At 35.0% G+C, this 20596-nt stretch overlaps 1 protein-coding gene across 2 annotated transcripts in view; it reads left to right on the top strand.

Moving 5' to 3' along the window:
- EIF2A (eukaryotic translation initiation factor 2A) overlaps positions 1-20322 on the top strand; it is a 32755-nt gene extending 12433 nt beyond the window's left edge. The window contains exons 4-14 of one of the 2 annotated variants that reach the window (XM_002923452.4): positions 2597-2715; positions 3921-4020; positions 4374-4456; positions 5820-5893; positions 6022-6166; positions 6350-6466; positions 8937-9508; positions 12825-12938; positions 18350-18478; positions 19252-19317; positions 19927-20322. In XM_002923452.4, coding sequence (XP_002923498.1) covers positions 2597-2715; positions 3921-4020; positions 4374-4456; positions 5820-5893; positions 6022-6166; positions 6350-6466; positions 8937-9508; positions 12825-12938; positions 18350-18478; positions 19252-19317; positions 19927-19992 — 1585 coding nt within the window. In that variant the 3' untranslated portion in view covers positions 19993-20322. The remainder of the gene's footprint in view (positions 1-2596; positions 2716-3920; positions 4021-4373; positions 4457-5819; positions 5894-6021; positions 6167-6349; positions 6467-8936; positions 9509-12824; positions 12939-18349; positions 18479-19251; positions 19318-19926) is intronic. The other variant, XM_019804021.2, reaches the window with a different exon arrangement.
- The last annotated feature ends 274 nt before the right edge of the window (positions 20323-20596 follow it).

Below are 20596 nucleotides of genomic sequence, written 5' to 3'. Positions count from 1 at the left end.
AATATTTGTTGCTTAATTTTTTTTTTTACATCTTTTTCTATGTTCTCTCTCTCTTTTTTAAGATTTTATTTATTTATTTGCCTCAGAGAGAAAGAAGGTGTACACATGGGGGGAGCGGCAGGCAGAGGGAGAAGCAGGGTCCCCGCTGAGCAGGGAACCCAATGCGGGACTCGATCCCAGGACCCTGGATCATGACCTGAGCTGAAGACAGACGCTCAACTGACTGAGCCACCCAGGCATCCCTGTTGCTTGATTTAAAGTTATTTTTATTGTTGTTTTTAACCAGGTTTTTTAAAATGGAGAAAATGTATGCATTAGTATGAAAAGTACATTTTAAATGTTGTTCGTTACACAGTGGTGATGGATTCTGAAGTCAGGTTGGATTAAACACATGATTTTTTAAAAATTAATGCTAAAAAGATAGTATTGATTCACTTTTTTTTTTAGATGATTGACTTTTTATGACTCTGGGTAGCTGGTAGAATTAGTTTTTGTAATTAAAAATGTTAGTCACTTTATTATTTTTTTAAGTTATTGAATCCAACCAGTACACTATTATTCATAAATTGTTAAGAATATAATCATATTGGAGGTGCCTGGATGGATCAGTCAGTTGAGCATTCAGCTCTCGATTTTGGCTCAAGTCATGATCTCAGGGTCTGGACTCGAGCCCAGTGTTGGGGTCTGCGTGTGGTGTAGAGTCAGCTTGTCCCTCTCCCTCTGCTCCCCCCTCCTGCTCACATTCTCTCTCTCGAATGAATACAGTCTTTAAAAAAAAAAAATATATATATATATATATATATAATCATATTGGGTCTTATCCACAATATTAACAGACAGTCTTAGTCCCAAAGAATGTACTCTCAAATTTTCTTATTTTTGGTGTAACCTATTGTCAGTTTTGAGTTTTATCTTTTAAAATCTATATTTTAGTTTATACTATGAGTAATGAGTTAATAGAAATTTACTCTCTAAAGGGGCATACCATACTTCCTTTCATTGTCTATTATCTTTTTGAGGTATTCCTTATTCTACTAGCTTAGAGTTGGTTGAATAAATCTGTTTTGACCTTCAAAATTATTAGTTTTATATATTTCATATCCCCACTTGGCTTTCTATTGGATTCAACTCTGAACCCTTTTAATATGTGCCATTTGTTGTGTCCATCTTTTTTTTTTTTCCTTAAAGATTTTATTTATTTGACAGAGACAGAGACAGCCAGCAAGAGAGGGAACACAAGCAGGGGGAGTGGGAGAGAAAGAAGCAGGCTCATAGCGGAGGAGCCCGATGTGGGGCTCGATCCCATAATGCCGGGATCATGCCCTGAGCCAAAGGCAGAAGCTCAACCGCTGTGCCACCCAGGCAGCCCTGTGTCCATCTTTTAAATAGATATTTTCTATTCCTGTTTCTAGCATTTATTTCCTTAAAGTGCTGTGGCCACAGCAACAGATAATGTTCCTGGGGGCAAGAGAAACAGATGTAGTGTATTGATTGTGGTCTTTGCTGAGGTCGTAGTTAATCAATCAGAAACTATAACTGATTTTTCCTTAAATATGTGGAGTTTTTTAGTGTGAATAAATACTCTTTATTAAACTAAGTATTAAAGCTTATCAACAGCAACAAAAAAAAGTTTCATGTAATTCTAAAATACGTAATTTATATAATTTGTGAAGAATCCTGTGTGTGTGTGTGTGTTTAAACAGTATGCAGTAATTGTTCATTCTTACCAATTTCTGCTTATCTTAAACCAGTGGCACAAACTTGAGTAGAACAAAGTAACTTTAAGCAATTTCTCAAGTAAGATGGAGTGCCATTTTTTTTGCTTACCCCAAAGAGTACATATGATAAGTCAAGCCAAACTGGTTTTAAAACTTGACTCTGGCATTTTTCAGTAGTATGATCTTGGACAAATCATCAAATCATTTAGTTTTCTAAGCCTCACTTTTACCATTTGTAAAATGGAGATGATAATACATATCTTCTAAGTCTCTTGTGAAGATTAAATGAGAAAATGTACATAAAGTGGTTAGACCAGAACATGGTTCATAGGAAGTATCCAAAAAGGGAACTGCTTTTATTATACAATTATTATAATTTTTATCATTATCATAATTCTTAGTCTTATCTTTTGGAGATTGCTTCTGAGATTTTAATAGACATCAAAAGTCTCCTTGATGATTTCACAGCTGCTAAAACTTCCATTTAGTCAAATTAAAAAAAATACTTTTGGTTTAGCACCTCTGTTTTCCCTTGGTTTGCTACACCTCAGGTTATCTGTAGGTTAGCTCTGTGTCCACTTAAAGGCCTGTTGTTTTCTTTTCAGCTAAAAATGGAATCATCTATTATATCCTTCTACTAAGTCTGTATTTCCCAATACCAGCCTTACATAGGGACATTTTGGTAAAATGTACACTTGGTTTTTGTTGTTGTTGTTAAGGTGTTTTTGGGATATTTTCTAGCATTAACTGAAAATTGATTTTTATGAAAATGACCACCTTATAGCGATCTGTATTTGAAAAGAGGCATGAATGTTTTGGATAGTGCTGGCTATTTTAAAACAGTATTTCATTGCTGAAGTAATTTCTTTTGAAACCAGAATAAATGTTATCAATGTCACTAACAAGGGACTGCTGCACTCCTTCGACCTCCCAAAGGCAGTTTGCCTTGAGTTCTCGCCAAAAAACACTATCCTGGCAACGTGGCAGCCTTACACTAGTAAGTATTTTCCAATTGTAAAAATATTGACAGGACCAATTCGATTCAGTGGGGGGAAAAAGAGAGGGTTTGTAACCTTATAAGAGAGTAATTAATCATTAGATAGTAAATAGTGTTTGTGAATATCTCTACTGAACAGTGAATCTTGTATTGCCCCAATATAATGTACTTTAAGTAATTTCAGGTTAGTGAAAAGATCCATCATGAGATAGAGAAAAAGAAAAAGCTCAAGTGAATAACCACTGGATGGAGAAGATCTCAAAAATTAAGGATAATAATGACCCTTAAATGAAAAACCTTTTCAATAATCATTGTCAATGAAAGAGGAAGTACAATAGACACAACATGTAAGAAATGTGTATGCTGTGACAAAGAGTAGGAAATTGTGTGCCATTTTTTAACACGTCTAAAAAAGATAAGATAGTATGTTACATGAGCATTTTATATGGCTGTGCTTCATAGATGAATAATAATGTAGAACTGGTATAGGGACTTTTTAAACATGTTTTAGTAATGTGGGCATTGTTGAGTTAAATATATAATAGTCCATTGTTGGGTTAATAAACCTCTAGGTTTATTCTTCCAAGAGACATAGACTTGAGTGAATCTTCATTTCTAAGAAAATAAAAGGGAAATTGAGAATCTCGAGTAGTTTATGAAGCTTTGTGTGTTTGTGTGTGTGACTTACAGACACAAGATTTCATAATAAGAGAATTTAATCCATTTAACTGCAAACCATGTCAAACTTAATAATCAAGTCTCTTAAGTATTCTTAAAATCTATAGTAATTAACGCATTTCAGAAATGCTGAACTTTTGGGGTGTCTGGGTGGCTCAGTCGGTTACACGTCTGCCTTTGGCTCAGGTCATGATCCCTGGATTGAGCCCCGTGTCGGGCTCCCTGCTCACTAAGGAGCCTGCTTCTCCCTCTCCCTCCTGCTTGTGGTCTGTCTCTATCAAATAAATAAATAAAATCTTAAAAAACACACACACACACAAAACTGAACTTTTGCTTAAACAGCTGTCATGTTGTCATGGCTTTAGGAGTGGATGATTAAATCCATAATTAAAGCTAAAAGGGAAAGTTGATTTACAGGAACTCTTTTACTTGATTTTTATAATCTTACTCAAAGTTCTAAGAATGAATTCTTTTTACTAATGTTAGGAGACAATTACTGCGAAAAAAAAATTTTGTTTTTATTTTAGCTTCTAAAGATGGCACAGCTGGGATACCCAACTTACAACTGTATGATGTGAAAACTGGTACATGTTTGAAGTCTTTCATCCAGAAAAAAATGCAAAATTGGTAAATAAATGCTTTAAAATACTAATTATTTACAAGCTCTTTTAAATATCTTCATTATATAATATTTTTTTCTCAGGTACTAATATAGAAAATTATTTGTCAGACCAAAATCTTGATCTTTAGGGATTTTGTATGTGGGAATGTAATAGAGGAAAAACTTGATCTTTCTTTTGTTTAGTATTTGAATGAAAAAGAATGATATCTTTCTACTATAAATGCTGTTAGGATCTGACTTGACATCATATTTATAAGTGTTTTTCCTTAAATAGTAAGCAATATCACCAACTTCAGTGTGTTAATATGTGAGGTTACACCTATCTAAATTTTGTTTATATTCTTTCTTTTCAACATAGGTGTCCATCTTGGTCGGAAGATGAAACTATCTGTGCCCGAAATGTTAACAACGAAGTTCACTTCTTTGAAAACAACAATTTTAGTATGGAAAGATAGATGAAATAAGTTTATTATTTACTATAAATGTATATAGTTTTATTGCCTTATATGGCATCATAGGGTTCTCCTAAATACTGTTAATATTTTAATGATTGCTATTAATTCATTTGAATAACTTTTCTAAGCCTAAGTGCTGACTAAAGAAATTCTATAACAAAGATTTTCTTTTATAATAAGCTTTTATTATCTAATAATTGCTATAAAATTAAGACATTTGTATACCTCTTTCTGAGTTTAGTTGTTGAAATTCTGTGATACAAAATTTTTAAATGTTTTATTATTTAGTATTTGAAACATAAAAGTAGACACCTAGTCCCAGTAACCTTCAACCCATTGCCAGTCCTACCTCATCCATACATCTCTCTATCTAACATCTTTCTTACTCTGCTAAAGCAAATCCTAGACATGGCATCATTTTCCCTATAAATATCTCAGTATGTGTCTTTGAAGATTAGGGCTTTTTAATTTTTTAAAACTTAGCCACAATACCATTATCACAGATTATAAAATATCTGGTCAGTGTTCAAATTCTAATAATACAAATGTTACAAATTTTTTTTAAACTTGGGCTCCAAATAAGGTTCCTCTCATTGCAAATTGATATATATATCTTTTAAGTTTCTTTTAAGCTATAGGTTCCCTCTCCATCTCTTCTGCCCCCTCCTTGAGATTTATTGTTAAAGAAACAAGGGTACTTGTCATATATTTTCTCGTACTTGAATTTTGCTATTGTATCCAATCCTATAGTTTAACATGTTCATCTGTCCCCTAAATAGCTACTTGGATCTAGAACTGGTTAGCTTCAGATTCTTTTTTGGGGAGATGAGGGCAAGTCTACCTTATAAGCGGTGCTCAATTCTTTTATCAAGAAGCACATAACATCTTATGGTCTTTAATTTCATAGGATTAGCTGACATTAATGTTCAGTGCTTGGATCCATTATTTCATGAGTGGTTGCAAATGGATGATTTTCCAAGTCTCCCCACCTCCTCTATCACTTATAAACTGTATTACTTCTATAAAGAGAAATTCCCACAACTACTACTCGATTACCTAGTGGTACCATTTATATAAGAAAGAGCACTGTTCTCTTAAAATCAGTCAGTGGGAGTTAGATGTACAGTCCCGTTACTTACCCAAGGTCACCCACTAGTAAGTGACTAGTTAGGAATTCAAGTGTAGGTCTGTGTTCCCACTCCACATTTTTTCTACTGTGCTGCCTTACCTACATGAGACTTCAATGAATACTATCAGTAGTAATTACATTAATCTTCTATAATGCATTCAGATTTGAATATGTTCCTATTAGCTTCTTTCTTCCATCTAACACTATTTGCTTTTTTCAGACACAATCGCAAATAAATTGCATTTGCAAAAAATTAATGATTTTGTGTTGTCACCTGGACCCCAACCATACAAGGTAATTTCTATGTTTTTGTTCATGTGGAATGTTATTAAACCTTTTCCTGGTTCTTAGTGTAAAAACATGTCCATCTTAGTTTATATGCCTCAGAAAACTAAGTCATGATTTATACGTGTGTATTTCAGGTGGCTGTCTATGTTCCAGGAAGTAAGGGTGCACCTTCATTTGTTAGATTGTATCAGTACCCCAATTTTGATGGACCTCATGCAGCTTTAGCTAATAAAAGTTTCTTTAAAGCTGATAAGGTTACAATGCTATGGAATAAGAAAGGTATGATAATTATATTTTATCTCATTTATCAAGTATTGAGACATATTCCTGTATGTTTAGAAAAAATGAATATTAGTGCTTATATAATGAAAATGTGCTCTGTTACATTTTAAAATATTTTTTTCTTATCAGCATTAGTTTAATTTGTGTTTTAAAATCTAATCAAAGTTTTTACTGTTGTAGCTACTGCTGTGTTAGTAATAGCTAGTACAGATGTTGACAAGACAGGAGCGTCCTACTATGGGGAACAAACACTGCACTACATTGCAGCGAATGGAGAGAGTGCTGTCGTGCAATTGCGTGAGTATTCCGATAGTCTTCTTGTGATAAAACAGTAGAAAGAACACTATGCCATAAGGAGGATCTAATCCAAATTCTTGATCACGTGATAAAACTCAACTATTTTAATAACCATTAAGGTAAAATTTCTCTTAATTAATAAACTTAAAATCATCCCCGGGCATAGATTATTTTGACAAAATCCAGTTAATTTAGTTCTGGGGAACTTGCTGAGTGAGGTAATTTCATTGTAGTAGTTCTTTGGGGACTTAATTATTATGACAGGAAGTTGGTCTAGTGAGTTTAGCACTGTATTCAGAACTGAGGAATGTTACCATTTCATCTTTTATTTTGATGAGCTAAATTACTTTAGAATAATACAGTTCTAAAATTCTGTGGGATGTTAAACTCCCTGACTTTTCATTTTGAATTGAACATGCAAAAGTAAGATAAACTTCCTTATAAAAAAACTATGTATTCCCTCTGAAGTCAGAAAGGGAACAAGGATGACTCCTCTTTTTACTATAATTTAACGTTCTGAAAGACCTAGTCAGTGTAACTGATCAAAAGAATAAATACACTATTTTGAAAGGAGAAAACAGAATCATATCTGTGTATGTACATGAAATCACAGTATAAACAGTCACTTAAAAAACATAATGAAAGGAAAGATCCCATACAGACTAACAAAAGGCAAGAAATATATAGGACTAATGGGAAGAAAACTTTAAAACTTCTAAGGGGTAAAATGTGACCTCTATTAAGAAGAGTTTTATAGGGGCACCTGGGTGGCTCAGTCAGCTAAGTGTCTGCCTTTGGCCTGGGTCATGGTCCCAGGTCCTGGGATCGAGCCCCACATCAGGCTCCCTGCTTAGGGGAGAGCCTGCTTCTCCCTCTCCCTCTGCCACTCCCCTTGCTTGTGCTCTCTCTCTCTCTATCAAATAAATAAAATCTTTAAAAGAAAAAAAAGAGAGTTTTATAAAGATGTCATTTCTCTCCAAATTAACCAAAAATTTAAAACGCCAGTAGGGTTTTTTTGAACTAGATAAACTGGTTCTGAAGTTGGTGTTTCTTGCCTTTTTTTCTAATCTTTTTTTCTTTTTAATTTATTTGAGAGAGAGAGAGAGAATGAAGAAGCATGAGCAGGGGAGGGGCAGAGGGAGAGGGAGAAGCAGACTTCCCGCTGAGCAGGGAGCCCAATACAGGGCTCAATCCCAGTACCCTGAGATCACGATCTCAGCTAAAGTCAGATGCTTAACTGACTGAGCCACCCAGGCACCCCAACCTTTTTTCTTAATCTTAAAAGTGAAAAAATATTTTCTAACAAAGTAGAATAATAAGGGAAAAGTGAATATATAAAATACAGATTTCTACATGGGGGGAAGAAAAGTCCATAAATTAAGCAAGTCAAAAAAAAAATGGAAAAGTTTTTTAGACAGACAAGGGATGAATATGAGAAAGGTGAATTTTGTTAATCTGTCAAGTAAATCAGTAAAAGAGCAATAAGTGAACAGAAAAAGAAGCATGGGACAGTAAAAAATAGTCCACAGAAACAGAAACAAAATTATGTATAAATATATTAAAAGGTGCTTAGTTTATAGTAAAAAATAGAAGGAAGATAAGAGAACGGTTTTTCTCTTACGTTGGCAGAGATAAAAGTATGAAACTACACAGGGTGAGGGAGAGTGAGGGGAGAATACGTACTCTCAAGAACTGATGGGGCGGGGGCTCAGTCAGAGGAGCGTGTGACTCTTAATCTTGGGTTGTGAGTTCAAACCCCACGTTAGGGGCAGAGATTGCTTAAAAAAAATAATCTTAAATAAGAACCTTTTGTTAGTATAAAAATGGTACAGCTTCTCTGAGTGGCATTTTGGCATTATCAAGTAAATGTACACACCTTTGAGCAACCAGGTTCACTCCTACAGCTGTGTTTGTGTGTACTACAGTTGAGAATATACAGGAATACAGTACCACTGGAAGAGTGAGGCAGATCTTAATGTGCTTATATGGAAGAATCTCCAAGATAGAGTACCAAATGAAACAGCAAAGAACTTTAGTGTGAGTGTGTATGTGTGTTTAAGAGAGATGCTTGATTTCAATAAAAATATTCTGAAAGCATATACAAGGAATTTAATAAAGGGTTGCCTTTCTGTAGAGGGACTTATTTCGTGGAATATCATTTCATGTAATTTGTGTTTTTATTACTATGTGCCTATTTTACCTCTTCTAATGAAAACTAGTTTATTAATAGGACTAATGTATGTTTCTGTGAGCCTACATTGCCAAAATGTTTAAAAGAAATAAAGATAAAGCATCAATCTCCATAGTATATTATATAAAAATATTTTAATTGTAACATATCTTGAAATTTTTGGATTTTTTTTTTACTGTTGGAGATGTTTATGAGTATTGTACAGTTATAACTTGGCAAATAAGTATTGTATTCATGTAATGATTTATTGCTAATTTGGGTTTTATATTCTTTTTATAGCAAAAAACGGCCCCATTTATGATGTCGTTTGGAATTCTAGTTCTACTGAGTTTTGTGCTGTTTATGGTTTTATGCCTGCCAAAGCAACGATTTTCAACTTGAAATGCGATCCTGTGTTTGACTTTGGAACTGGTCCTCGTAATGCAGCCTACTATAGCCCACATGGACATATATTAGTACTAGCTGGATTTGGAAATCTGAGGGGACAAATGGAAGTGTGGGATGTTAAAAACTACAAACTTATTTCTAAACCAGTGGCCTCTGATTCTACCTATTTTGCTTGGTGCCCTGATGGTGAGCATATTTTAACAGCCACGTGTGCTCCCAGGTTACGTGTTAATAATGGGTACAAGATTTGGCATTATACTGGCTCTGTCTTGCACAAGTATGATGTGCCGTCAAATGGAGAATTATGGCAGGTTTCGTGGCAGCCATTTTTAGATGGAATATTTCCAGTAAAAACGATAACGTACCAAGCAGTTCGAAGTGATGTACCCAGTGAAGAGCCTAAAGTTGCAACAGCTTACAGACCCCCAGCTTTGAGAAATAAGCCAATCACCAATTCCAAACTGGTAAGTAAAGTTATACTACTTTGGTGGGAAAAGATTTTTCAGTGTGTGGCGTTCTTAAGACCTTTTTCTCATGCATGTTCTTGCATTACTTAGCATCTGATTAGAATCTAAACTCTAGAGTAGAGTCATGGAGGACCTACTGCTGAAGACGGTGAACAGCAACCATTGTCAAGTTGACAGAGTAGTCAGTTTAAAACAGTTTACATTTTACATCTGTGGGAAAGGGAACAGAGTGTGACGTGCTGGCTTTATAGAGATCATGTGCTCAAATTCAGATGCCTGTCAGGCTAGGCTGGTAGTGTAAGGCTTTGGTGCCTGGGAGAGAATGGTGAAAGGGAGAGACCATGCCCTCTCTAAAGGCCATAGCAACTGCACAGCAGCAGCCGATTGTTTCCATAGCAGATTTAGGCCCAGTTTGCCAAAATGTTTGATTTTTCAAGACAAAACAAGTCTGGATGCTTATGTAAAATTTCTCAATTTTTAAAACACTGTTGGTCAAACAAAACATATTTGTTTTCCTTAGGCTGTCAGTTCCCATCTGTATCATAAAGTTAGAACCAGAGCATTGGTCAGATTCTGATGTGCTTTAAATTGATAGCATTTCAGAGCTCCGGGGAAGCATTTATTAATGACCTGAGTCTCTGGGATGATGTTAAAGAATAAAGAACAACGGTATTATTGGTATTATAAAGTTGACCATACAATAGGTATAAACTGGAACCAAGTAAACAGGGATATATAGTCACTTAAATATTAGGCACTCAGGGAAGTAGATACTTTTTCAGAGGATAAATATTCCTGTGCCTCCCTCGTGCCACTCCTAACCCTCCCAAAAACAAAAGAATAACCCTCCCTCCTCCACAAAATCTAGCAGTGGTCTGTAACTTCTTGACTTCATTGAAATGTTCTGTTTAAACATTTTTTGTATTATTTACTAAAAACATATAAAAGTTTATGAACAAATTAAGCCCCATGTATGATACTTGGCATTTAGATTTAAAAAAGGGTGTAGTAGTCTTTGCATTTGTCTTATCTCTGTATGAAAATTTTCCTTACCTAAGATAAAAACAGAAATAACCTCAACATATCCTGCTTTCTAAATATCTGTAAGGTAGCACAAGAGGAATAAACTCTGATTCCGTATATATTTTTATTTTCTGATGCATAAAACTAATTTGTTTTGATAGGGAGAGGAAGAGAAAGGGATACTTTAAAAACAGTGATAAAACTTGGTAAGAATGTCTTAAAACCATTGTTTTAACATTTAAGATTTCCACTAAATTTTTGATTTTCTATGTGACATGGTGATTATGTGATCCTATCAAATCATTTTAGTTGAAGGAACCGCATACCCAATGAGAAATTTGTGTTTGCATCAAATTCCAGAAATGAGCTAAATGGCAAAAAAATACTGTCAAGAAATTGCTAGGAGCAGAGACATTCTAGTAAATAACTTCACAAAGGAGGGTTATATAGCACAAGGGAAAAAAAAGATGGCATTCTCTCCCAAGAAAAACTTACTTTTTTTATAAATAAAAATTCACGTATGAATTATACTTATTTCTTGGCTTTCCAAAAAAACCCTTCACTTTTACAATGTATTCATCAAAACCGTCCCATAACAATTGACATAAATGAAAAAACAAATTTTGTTGCTAGGGTTGAAATTATATACAGTAGGCACAGTACTAAAGCCAGAAAAGCTCATGATCCCCAGTAGCCATGTGGATTTGCGTGTGTGTCTGAAGCGAAGGTCTGTCAGTGACTACATCATGTTCATAGTGTAGAGGACCTTACAGCACGTCCTTTCTAACATAATTTTTAATTACTTTGTCATTTTTTGGAGTTGTCATGACTAGAAACTTCTCACCCAAAGCAAGGTACTGTAGGAGAGCCCACTATGGAAAGAATTTTGATGTGTGAACAAATATTCAGCTGCTATGTCCTAACTAACGTTGTATACGGTGTGGATAACAAAGAAGTGAAAGAGACTTGCCATCAAATTGTCTGTTCTACAAATGTGGGTTCTCAAATATTCAGTTGCTTCAGGTAGAACATGTACACACAACTTTGATGACCTGAAATAGTTGACACAGCTAAGATAAAGTCACAGCGTGGTTTCTTATTTCTTCCTGCCTATCTTCAGAGTTTGAGCTCTGCCCATTTCCTTATAGCCCTTCTAAGTACCACATGGATCTGAGATCCGGTATTTAAGAAACTTCATGGAGATCTGGTTCTTTCGATGTGCTGAGTACGATAGAGTCCAAGAGACAGTTAACACTGAGATAACAGCAGTTTGGAGGGAAATCAATAAGTAAACGTGAGCCTGATAAGAGGCTGTAGTTTGATCACACGTGCTCCCTTTGCCTCGAGCAACTGTGGAGATGACTTAAAACAGCATATGTATTCTTTTATTGAAATATAACTGACTTGTAAAACTGTAAGATATTTAAAGTGTACATCATGGTGTTTTGATATATGTATACATTGTGAGAGGATTCCTCCCCTCTAGTTAATTAATGAATCTGTCACCTCACTTTTTTTTTTTTTTTGGCGAGAAAATTTGATTTCTCAGCAAATTTTAATTATACGATACAGTGTTACCAACCGTAGTCACCATGTTTTATACAAGCTCCTCCTTGATCCTATCCTTAATTCACCCTTTCTGTTGTGGAATATAGTTGATGGATGGTTATATAAATATCTCATGATGGAAATGATTATCTGTTTTTAATATTATGGTCTGAAGTTTTTTGTGGGCCTCTTCATTATGTTAATCCTGGATTTACAAATACGCAGTTACCACTTCCTATTTGGTTTTTTTTCTTCTGGTCTGTTTTCGTTCTTAATTTGCTTTTATTTTTAATCTTCTAATCTCTGATTTTACATGTAAAGACCTAGCAAGTAATTCTTGTGCAGAGAAACCAAATGAGGCAACAGGGTTTCTGTTGGCAGTAGTCAGATCCGAAAAGACCCTGGAAGAAGCTGTTGTTAGCATCTAATTTGACATGAAGCATATGTCAGTAGTCGTACCTAAGAAAAGTTCCATTGTTTTAACAAAACTATACTGTATTTGCCAGCACTTGTGTAACTGAAAGACATCATATATCAACTAATAGGAAGATGCTCATTAAATCCATCCTGACACTTGGAGTGTGCCTACTACTGATAAGAGTTTTGAAATACTCTTTGCCAGTCATCTTAAAATAAATTTAATGAAATAAGTTTATCCCACAATAACAATGCTGTATAATTTGTGCATGTTTTTAAAAACATGGATTCCATTTCACAATCCTTTATTTTACATTTTCCACAGCATGAGGAGGAACCACCTCAGAATATGAAACCACAAGCAGGAAATGATAAGCCATTATCAAAAACAGCCCTGAAAAATCAAAGGAAGCATGAGGCTAAGAAAGCTGCAAAACAGGTATTTGGGACACTAATCTTTTCAAAACAAAATAAACAAAATCAATTAAATTAGCTTAATTTAAGCCTCAAAGTTTAAAGATTGTAGTCCTAAAGACTTGACTATTATTCGTTGGTTTTGTTTTTTTTTTAATTTAAGATTTATGTATCTATTTGAAAGAGAGTGCATGTGCATGCACACGAGCAGGGGCAAGAGCAGGAGAGGGAGAGAATCCTCAAGCAGACTCCCCCGCTAAGCACAGAGCCTGACAGCTCAGACAACGCAGAGCTTGATCCCAGGACCCTGAGATCATGATCTGAGCCCAGATCAAGAGTCAGCCACTTAACCAACTGAGCCACCCAGGTGCCCCAAAACTTGACTCTTATGTTATAAAATGTAGTTGGAGTTAGACTTAAATAGCCAGAATGCCTTTCTTTTGTGTTTGCCTATGAATTTCTGAGTAGTTCTGGTTGTATAATGAGGCATTGAGGAAACTGGATCTGGCCTTAAAACCTGAAACCCTAATGGGATTGTGTAGTATGTTACTTGTTATAGACCCTTTTGTTGGAGCCTGTGTAAAGTGGTATAGTTTGCTCTCTGAAAGCATATGTTTGTTAAGAGAGATCAGGAATTACATGACCATAAAGCCATTTTGTTGCTCAGTATTACATTACTATAGGTAATTATTCAGCTGGGAGTCTAACACCAGAGTACCCAAAACAGTGGAATTGTTCTAAAATAATTTTTATGTGATTTTATAGTTGAAAAACCACACCAGTATAATAATTGATAAATTGTGATTGTGTATGGCTTATGGTGATAGTGCAATCAGCTAGGCTAGGAGTATCTGGTTAGTAAAGTCATCATAATCACATTTTTTTTTTTAAAGATTTTATTTATTTATTTGACAGAGATAGAGACAGCCAGCGAGAGAGGGAACACAAGCAGGGGGAGTGGGAGAGGAAGAAGCAGGCTCATAGCAGAGGAGCCTGATGTGGGGCTTGATCCCATAACGCCGGGATCACGCCCTGAGCTGAAGGCAGACGCTTAACCGCTGTGCCACCCAGGCGCCCCCATAATCACATTTTTAAGATTCAGATAACGCAGTCTTGCTGGTAATGCTTGAATTTTGACAATTTTAGGTTGCTTATGTGTTTTGGTAGGCAATTACTATTTTAAGGCATAGAATTGCATTATGCAACCATAGTCTGCTGAAATCTGAACTTTAAAAAAAGTGTGCTCTTTTGTAGTTAATATATTTCATCTCCAGAAATATCTTTAAATAGGTCAGGTTTAGATCATTCTAAGCATAATGTTCTATTCCATGTATTTGACTTGTATAAAAGCAGAAATTGGGGCGCCTAGGTGGCACAGCGGTTAAGCGTCTGCCTTCGGCTCAGGGCGTGATCCCGGCGTTACGGGATCGACCCCCACATCAGGCTCTTCTGCTGTGAGCCTGCTTCTTCCTCTCCCACTCCCCCTGCTTGTGTTCCCTCTCTCTCGCTGGCTGTCTCTATCTCTGTTGAATAAATAAATAAAATTAAAAAAAAAAAAAGCAGAAATTGTCCTTTCACCTGCGTGAGTAGAGATCTTTTACTGGCCCTGAATAGTACAAGTTAGTATCCTTTTAAGTACTGGCAGATAAGATTTCTTCTTTTTTTATTTTTTTCCTAGCTAATATTTTCAGGCATAATTGACAAAAATTTTTAAGTGAACAAAGTGGTAAGTTGTTATAGGTAAACATTGTGAAAAGATGCCCACAATTGAGTTAACTAACACATCCATCACTTTACATATTTACTTTTGGAGAGGTAAGGACACTGAAGTTCTACTCTTTAGCAAATTTCAGTTGTAAGTACAGTATTTTAAGCTGTGGTCACCATGTTATATATTAGATCCTCAGACTTTATTCATCTTATAACTGTAAGTTTGTACCCTTTTACCAATCTGTCCCCATTCCCCCTACTCCATAGCCCCTGGCAACCAGCATTCTACTCTTTGTTTCTAAAAGTTTGACTTTATTTTTAATAGATTCCACATATAAGTGATCCTATGCAGTATTTTCTTTCAGTCTGGCTTATTTCACTTAGCATAATCCCTCCAGGTTCATTCATGTTGTTGCAAATGGTAGGATTTCCCCTCTCTTTTTTTCCCCAAATATTTCATTTATTTATTTATTTGAGAGAGAGAGAGCATGCACACTCGAGAGAACACAAGCAGGGGGAGTGGCAGAGGGAGAGGGAGAAGCAGGCTTCCCACTGAGCAAGGAGCCCAATGTGGGGCTCAATCCCCAGACGCCAGGATCATGACCTGAGCCAAAGGCAGACACCTAACCAACTGAGTCACCCAGGCTCCCCTGAATAATAGTCCATTTTATATATATATTCCACATTTTCTTTATCTATTCATCCATTGATGGACACTTAGGTTATTTCCACTGTGGCTGTTGTGAATAACACTGCAATGAACATGAGAATATGGGTATCTCTTTGAGATAATGATTTCGTTTCCTTTGTTTTATCTCCAGAAGTGGGATTACTGGATCATGTGGTAGCTCTATTTTTAGTTTTCTGAGGAACCTCCATACTGTTTTCCATAGTGGCAGTATAAGATTCCTTCTCATTGAGATTTAAGGGCCTTCTGAAACCCACTCAACTTAATCTTATTTTTATAAATGATGTGTCTTCCTTTTATCAGAAATTTATTTATTTATTTAAGAAGATTTTTTAAAGTTTTTATTTAAACTCTAGTTAGTTAACATACAGTGTAATGTCAGTTTCAGGTGTAGAATGCAGTGATTCAGCACTTCCGTACAACACTCAGTGCTCATCACACTTAAGTGCTCCCTTTAACCCGCATCACCTGTTTTGGTAACCATCAGTTTATTCTCTATAGTTAAGGGTCTGTTTCTTGGTTTGCCTCTTTTTCCCCTTTGTTTGTTTTGTTTCTTATATTCCACATATGAACGAAATCATATGGTATTTGTCTCTCTCTGACTAATCTCACTTAGCATAATACACTCTAGCTCCATCCATGCCTTTGCAAATGGCAAAATTCATTATTTTTTATGGCTAGGTAATAATTTCATTGTATGTATATACAACATCTTTATCCATTCATCTGTCGATAGACACGAGTTGTTTTCATAATTTGGCTCTTGTAGATAAATGCTGCTGTAAGCATCAGAGTGTATGTATCCCTTTGAATTAGTATTTTTGTATTCTTTGTGTAAATACCCAGTAGTGTGATTGCTGGTCATAGGGTAGTTCTATTTTCAACTTTTTGAGGAACCTCCATACTGTTCCAGAGTGGCTGCACTAGTTTGCATTCCCACCAACAGTGCAGGAGTGGTCCCCTTTCTCCACATCCTTGCCAACACCCATTGTTTCTCTTGTTGATTTTAGCCATTCTGCCAGGTATGAGGTGATATCTCATTGTGGTTTTGATTTGTTTTTCCCTGGTGATGAGTGATGCTGAGCATCTCTTCATGTGTTTGTTGATCATCTCTATGTCGTCTTGGGAAAAATGTCTATTGAGATGACTGGTTGGAGTTAGTTATGGTCGTGTGATAGAACAAAGGTAAATGGTCCATGACAAGATCCACTTTCTCAACCCTGACTCTGAGTTAAGTAATCAAAGATAAAAGAGTCAGATGTGTATAATCTAACCAAGTACTTTTATAAACTGGCAATGACTTTATAAGCTTATGAACTTTACCAAAAGGAATTGAAACTAAGAATTTAATCTTAACCATATATGCATCATTTTCAGAGAATGACCAGAATTTAAGTATAATCACACATTTTAACTTACTGTTGGTTATTTAAAATATGGGGGAAAGTTAAATTTCATATTTCACTTAACTTTAATAGTTTTTCACATGTATTGACATTAAACTTCTTTCCTAGAAGAAAATTTTTCTCAGCTCTTTGCAAACTAAATTTTAAAAATTGTTTCTTGATATCAAAAGTGAATTTGACAGGTAAAATATTTCTCTTCTCCTTTTACCCACTCTTCTCCTTTAGTTTACTATTATGAAAAAACCAAACTGAATATTATTAGAACTTATAGGCTTCTTAAGAGTAGAATCTAAACAATTTCTTTCTGACTACTTTAGGTGCTTGCTCCGTACTGCGTTTTTACAAAGAAGGTTAGAAATTAATATTTGTTGAATTGGAATGTACAAAAAGTACAACTAACATAACTTTAAAAAGAAAAAGTGACTCCAGTTCTATACTCTTCAAAAACTATCAGGCAGACATTTCTAGATATGAAGATACAGGAGTGATACCCTGTTTCATGTCCACCTGGGATGCTTTGGCATTCGGAGCATTTTACCCAGAACTCTGAGTAAGAGTTTTAGCCTTGGGGCTTTATGTATTCCACTGGAAGCTCTATACGGAAGAGGTAGAAGTCCTGTCTCGGGGCCAGTAAAGCCTTAAATAGCTTCTTTTTCCAAACCCTCTTGTCAAAATGTATGTCTTGTCATAATTACAAAAGGAGAGTAGTTCCTCGACCACTTCATTTATTTAGCATGTGCAATAAAGTAGGTCTTATGCTGGGGGCACAAACAGAACAGTGAACACACTCTGGTGCAATCTAATGGGGGATAATACAATACACTGTTAAAGTAGGGATACATACCATGTGTTGTGCAACTAATCCAGTCTTTTGGATTGGGAGAGAATTTTCCAGAAGGCCTAAAGGATAAGTAGGGCAGCCAGGTAGCCTGAAGTTGTTCTAGCATACACAAAGGCCACGAAGCAAGTATACAGCACGTGAGGGGCAATTGAAGTGGTTCAGAATCAGAGGTCTGATCACACTGAGATCAATATCCGTTTGAGTTTTCCTTGGCACTTTGTTGCAGAGCTCAACTGGTCTGATTATAAATAAATCTCTGTATGACTTATCCGGTAACATTATCCATTACATGTACTTGATCATACATACTCATTAGATTTTTGAAGGACATCACAAAAGTGAATTTTCAAACACCTTAAATTAGAAAAGCCCCCTCATATTTCTAAACCATTCATAGTGGCACATCCCAACATATCCAAAAATTTGGAATGCTAATTGGCTGATATAGAAACCTCCTGTTTTTTTCCGCCAAAGCATTTCATTTCTTTTCATTTGTCCTTTTATTGTATTACTACTTTAACTCTAAATTTTAGATCTAGCAAAGTGTTCCGTATGACGATTACATAGTAAAAACCTTTTGGGCTTCTCCTTATACTGTGATTTTCTTTTCTTTTCTTTCTTTAAGCTGTATTGTATCTTTCTGTTATGGGACAATGTGGCTACTTCATGAGACCTTCAATTCAGATCATTTATATAAAGTGTAGTATAAAAGATAAAATCACGTTTTATATACCAAGGCTATGTTGGTTGAAGCACCTTAATGTTTTCATTTTTGAAAATATTTCCTGCAGGAAGCAAGAAATGAGAAGAGTCCAGATTTGGCACCTACTCCTGCCCCACAGAGCACACCACGAAATACTGTATCGCAGTCAACCTCTGGAGACCCTGAAATAGACAAAAAAATCAAGAACCTAAAAAAGGTGAGACACTTAAGTAAAAACCAGATGTGTTTATTGAAAGAAATCCGTGAGAAATGTATAAAGATAGGCATCTAAGAAGTTTGTAGCAGCTCTGATTATCACTTTCTCACTATGAAATACTATAATTTGGGAATGGCACTGATTTTAGTTCTATTCACAAATGTCTAAAGACTATTATTAGACTTTATTATTGATTTTTGGAGTAGTAAGAAATGTACATTTGTACAGAAATACGCTAAACACTTTTATACTCAGTATTTCATCAGACATTTGTGAGATAGGTAGGAACAGATATTTATCCCAGTTTTAAAGATGAAGAAACAGAGACAAAAAGAAGTTTATTAATTTGTCATATTGCAGCCAGTTTGTGGTGATGGCCCTGGGGTAAAACGAGGTTTCTAGAGCCTTCCCAGGATGCATTACAAATTATCTCTTAAAGCCAAAGACATTGTCCAGGTACAGTGAAGTGCTGGAATAAATGGTAAAGTTGGTGATATATTTACATACTTGTACATATATAATTCCATTACTTGAATGCTTGAAAAATTTTTTGCCAAATCCCGTATTCTTAACATTTAATTTTACATCTAAGTTAAAAACCAAAAAGTGCTACCTTAGCATTTTAACAGACTGTCCTGATCCAAAGGTAAGATAATTGATTCTCCTTACTTATTTTTCCCATTCATGTGACTGAGTTATAATAGAGAAAATTTGCATTCTGAAATTACTTATTCTTCCTTCCTCTTGACTCATAATATATTTGATGTTTGCAGAAACTGAAAGCAATCGAACAACTGAAAGAACAAGCAGCAGCTGGAAAACAGCTAGAAAAAAATCAGGTCATTTTTATATGTTTCATGTATGCATGTAGTCACTACCGCTCTTCCCCTTTTTATTATAAACAGTTGTTTAATCAAGTGGGAGAGCGTATAAATTCAAAAGTAATTTTGAAAACATATGCCATATATTTGGTAAAATATTTTTACACTGAAACAGGAAAGCATAGGGGAAGATATGACGTAGGTCATGATGAATGAGAGAATCATTATTCCTGAGAGGCATACTGAGGCCATTGCTATTAAAAAGAAAGGCAATTTATTAAAATAAATAAACATAAGATTCTCCTCCTTCGTTTATCTCAGGTTACAATGCTCTGTTTGCTCCTTTCCTTTCCTTCTGAGGGAAGCCCAAGTGTAGAATGGAAAATTTCTTGGACCCTCAGTGTTGCAATAAGACAGCACCTGTCCTTTGCCCCCTTGATTCATACCAAGAAACGAATTAGAACTTGTTTCTCTGTATTTTTAAATCTGTATTTTCCAGTAGATCTGTTAAAGTGTCAGAAATATTCTTTTTATAAATTGTTTCTCCTTTGCTGCTTTGACTGTAGATCTGATAATTATTTCATTTCATTTCCTATTCAATAATTTTGTTGTTTTAAACTTTTCTAGTTGGAGAAAATTCAAAAAGAGAAAGCCCTTCTCCAGGAGCTGGAAGATTTGGAATTGGGTATTTAAAGATTCACAGAAAGCAAGTTGTTACCAGAAATCAGTGCAAACACATTTTCTGTTAAACCCATTGGAGGACATGAAATATCCATGTGCCTACATTTAATGTTCATCTATAATTTTAACCATTTATCCAAGATTCTGCATATATATGAAATTATTTAATAATGTCTATTAAATTGATTTTTACATCCTGCATCCTATACCATGTCAACACATGATATAGAAAAGAAACACATGAATTTTTTAGTAAGTTTGACAGACTGAAAGACAATGTCATTGGTTTTTTATTAGGGGACAGTATTTACCATACATGTGAATAAAAACATTTAAATTTAATCATCGTTGGCTTTATTATAAGTTCCTAAGTTAACAAGTCCTTTATTATTTAATAAGGCAAGTTTAGGAATTTTTCCTTTGAATATATAATATGGCTTTTTTTAATCCTAAAGAATTATTATATTGTTCAAATTTTAAAGAAAAGCCTTAAAATCTAATTGTACTAAATATATTAAATTGATTATATTATTTGTAGTGTTTGAAATAGTTTTTCTGATAAGTTCTGAAGTAAATATAGACTTTAAAAATAGAAGATAGTAAAACATTTTATTTT

This window comes from Ailuropoda melanoleuca, chromosome 1 (assembly GCF_002007445.2).
Source record: "Ailuropoda melanoleuca isolate Jingjing chromosome 1, ASM200744v2, whole genome shotgun sequence".
NCBI lineage: Eukaryota > Metazoa > Chordata > Mammalia > Carnivora > Ursidae > Ailuropoda > Ailuropoda melanoleuca.
This window is presented reverse-complemented; position numbering and strand designations above follow the sequence as displayed.